At 33.3% G+C, this 2,269-nt stretch overlaps 1 protein-coding gene across 1 annotated transcript in view; it reads left to right on the top strand.

Moving 5' to 3' along the window:
- LOC106474953 (DNA polymerase iota-like) overlaps nt 1–2,065 on the top strand; it is a 7,630-nt gene extending 5,565 nt beyond the window's left edge. Inside the window, exons 3-4 of the mRNA XM_022403214.1 lie at nt 895–1,246; nt 1,278–2,065. Coding sequence (XP_022258922.1) covers nt 895–1,246; nt 1,278–1,938 — 1,013 coding nt within the window. The 3' untranslated portion in view covers nt 1,939–2,065. The remainder of the gene's footprint in view (nt 1–894; nt 1,247–1,277) is intronic.
- The last annotated feature ends 204 nt before the right edge of the window (nt 2,066–2,269 follow it).

Here is a 2,269-nt window from a genome sequence, read left to right on the forward strand (position 1 = left end):
GTGTTCATTCTAGAATGAAAGAGGCATAATTTATATTTATTTCCTTATGTTTTATAGTGGTTGCGACATCAGTCAAATCTACCAAACCCATACAGAGATTCATTACTGAAAATAACAGATAAAATAAATTTTTTTCTTAAGAAATGTTTGATAACTATCTCGGCATTATAAAGATTTCACACGTGAAATTTCTAAATTTTCTGATACATAAAAGTATTTTTAATCTTAAAATGAAAATTACTTTGCATGATAGGCAACATGTGAAAAGAAAAAAAAAGACATGATAAAAACATTGCTTTACAAACCTTAAGACTTAATAAAAAAAATTGATATTTTACATAAGAAAGCATTGTAATGTTTACTGATAATCTACCAAATTTTGTTAACATTCGCTTACTAATTTAAAAGTTATAGCACAAAAACTATAACAAGCACAAAATTGTTACAAGGTCGGTCTCAGGGACCGAGCCCGTGCTGAAGGAGATAAAGAAACATTATTACAGTGGTTTAGTTGTAATTTCCCTGAATTTCTGTCTGTGACTTGGTAAAAATGTTAGATAAAGAAAAATAAACCTTAATATGTGTGTTAGTTCATAACTAATTCTCAGGGACTTGTTTGTGTGAAACTGACTGATAATTAGATAAGGATAAAACCTCATTTCAGGAGTTGAACAGTAACTTGCAGGATCTCTAAGTTGTGTCTGTGACACGCTGAACTTTGCAGTGATGGAAAAGAAGAAATCAAGCATTAGTTAGCTTTTAAAAATAAGATATTGTTAACGTTACGGGTCAAACAAAAGTCAAGTTCCTATGATTTTCTCATTGTGTAATGTAATATGTTTGAAGAGTGGTTGTTGCAGTTTGGCCTGAAATAATTCATGATTTGTTTTGCAGGTACTGATAACGAGTCTCTTGTTCACGAAAAGGTTTTAGATGTTTTGATGAAACTTTTTCACAAGATGATAGAGGTAACTAATCCCTTTCATCTTACCCTGCTGGGGATTTGTTTTACCAACTTTACTGAACAGAAAAATAGTATTTTAAACTTTTTCACACCCAAGTCTTCAAGGATTTCTTCACAAGTAGTAGTGCAGGAAGATCACTTTAATTCAAGAAAACCTTTGTTGACCAATGAAAGTTTTCAAAAAATGTGCAAGCATTATTCTGATGATGTGTTCAATTCATCAACTTCACAAGAAAAGCAAAAGGGAAGAGATAGTTTATATGAAGATGGAGCTAGTACCTAAACGAGTGTGTGCAGATAAAACTGTTTCTAGTCCTAAACGAGTGTGTGCAGATAAAACTGTTTCTAGTCCTAAACGAGTGTGTGCAGAAGAAAAGAAGCATTCGAAAGTTTGGAGATCATTTTTCTATCCATCTTTATCTTTTGGAGAGACTGGTGGGAGTGTAAAGAAAACTCTACTAACTAGCCAGGTTAATTCATCATCTGATACTAAGTATCAATCATATGTACATGATGGTCATCACCATAAAGATGACCAGTCATCCCTCCCCTTTAGCCAGTCTGATACAACAGATGGTCTTCCACTTGGAATTGACTATTCCACTTTCAAGGAACTACCGTATGACCTTGAACAGGGATTATTAAAAAGTAGGAAACTAAATCCACAACCTTCATATTTAACATCGTTTAACAGCCAGGAGGAACAGTCCACTACCCAAAGGTCTTTTAATCTCAATACAAATTCTGCAAACCCATCTAATAAAAACACAGATAGTAAGTTAGCCATTTGCCCACCAGGAGTCGACAAGACAGTGTTTTCAGAATTGCCACCAGAGGTCCAAGCAGAATTGATGACAGAGTGGAAAGTAGAGTTATCTAGTAGAAGAACAACAAAGTCGAAGAAGAATGTAAAAACTTTACGTGCATACTTCAGTAAAACATCCAAGGAAGATGACTTGGACTTGACATCGTGATAAATTTTAAAGTTGTTGGTAAGAGAATTTTCAGGTGATTTAAACTCCTGTGTTTTAATATAAAGTGATAAAATTGTATTGTTAAGAACTTGTTGAATAAAGAAGAGTTGAAAATTGGTTTTCCTAAGATGCTACTTATTTATTTCTATATACGAAATCTTGTGCCTATACATGTAGAAATACTGGCTCAGCAGTAAGTCTGTGTAGCTTTGTGCATAACAACAACCAAACGTGTAAAAACGGATATAAACATTGATTCCGTGTTTAAATACGGTATGCTGATTAGCCATCTGACATTCACGTGATAAAATGGGTTCATAAGTACTTTTTT

This window comes from Limulus polyphemus, unplaced genomic scaffold (assembly GCF_000517525.1).
Source record: "Limulus polyphemus unplaced genomic scaffold, Limulus_polyphemus-2.1.2 Scaffold7901, whole genome shotgun sequence".
In the NCBI taxonomy this organism is placed as follows: domain Eukaryota; kingdom Metazoa; phylum Arthropoda; class Merostomata; order Xiphosura; family Limulidae; genus Limulus; species Limulus polyphemus.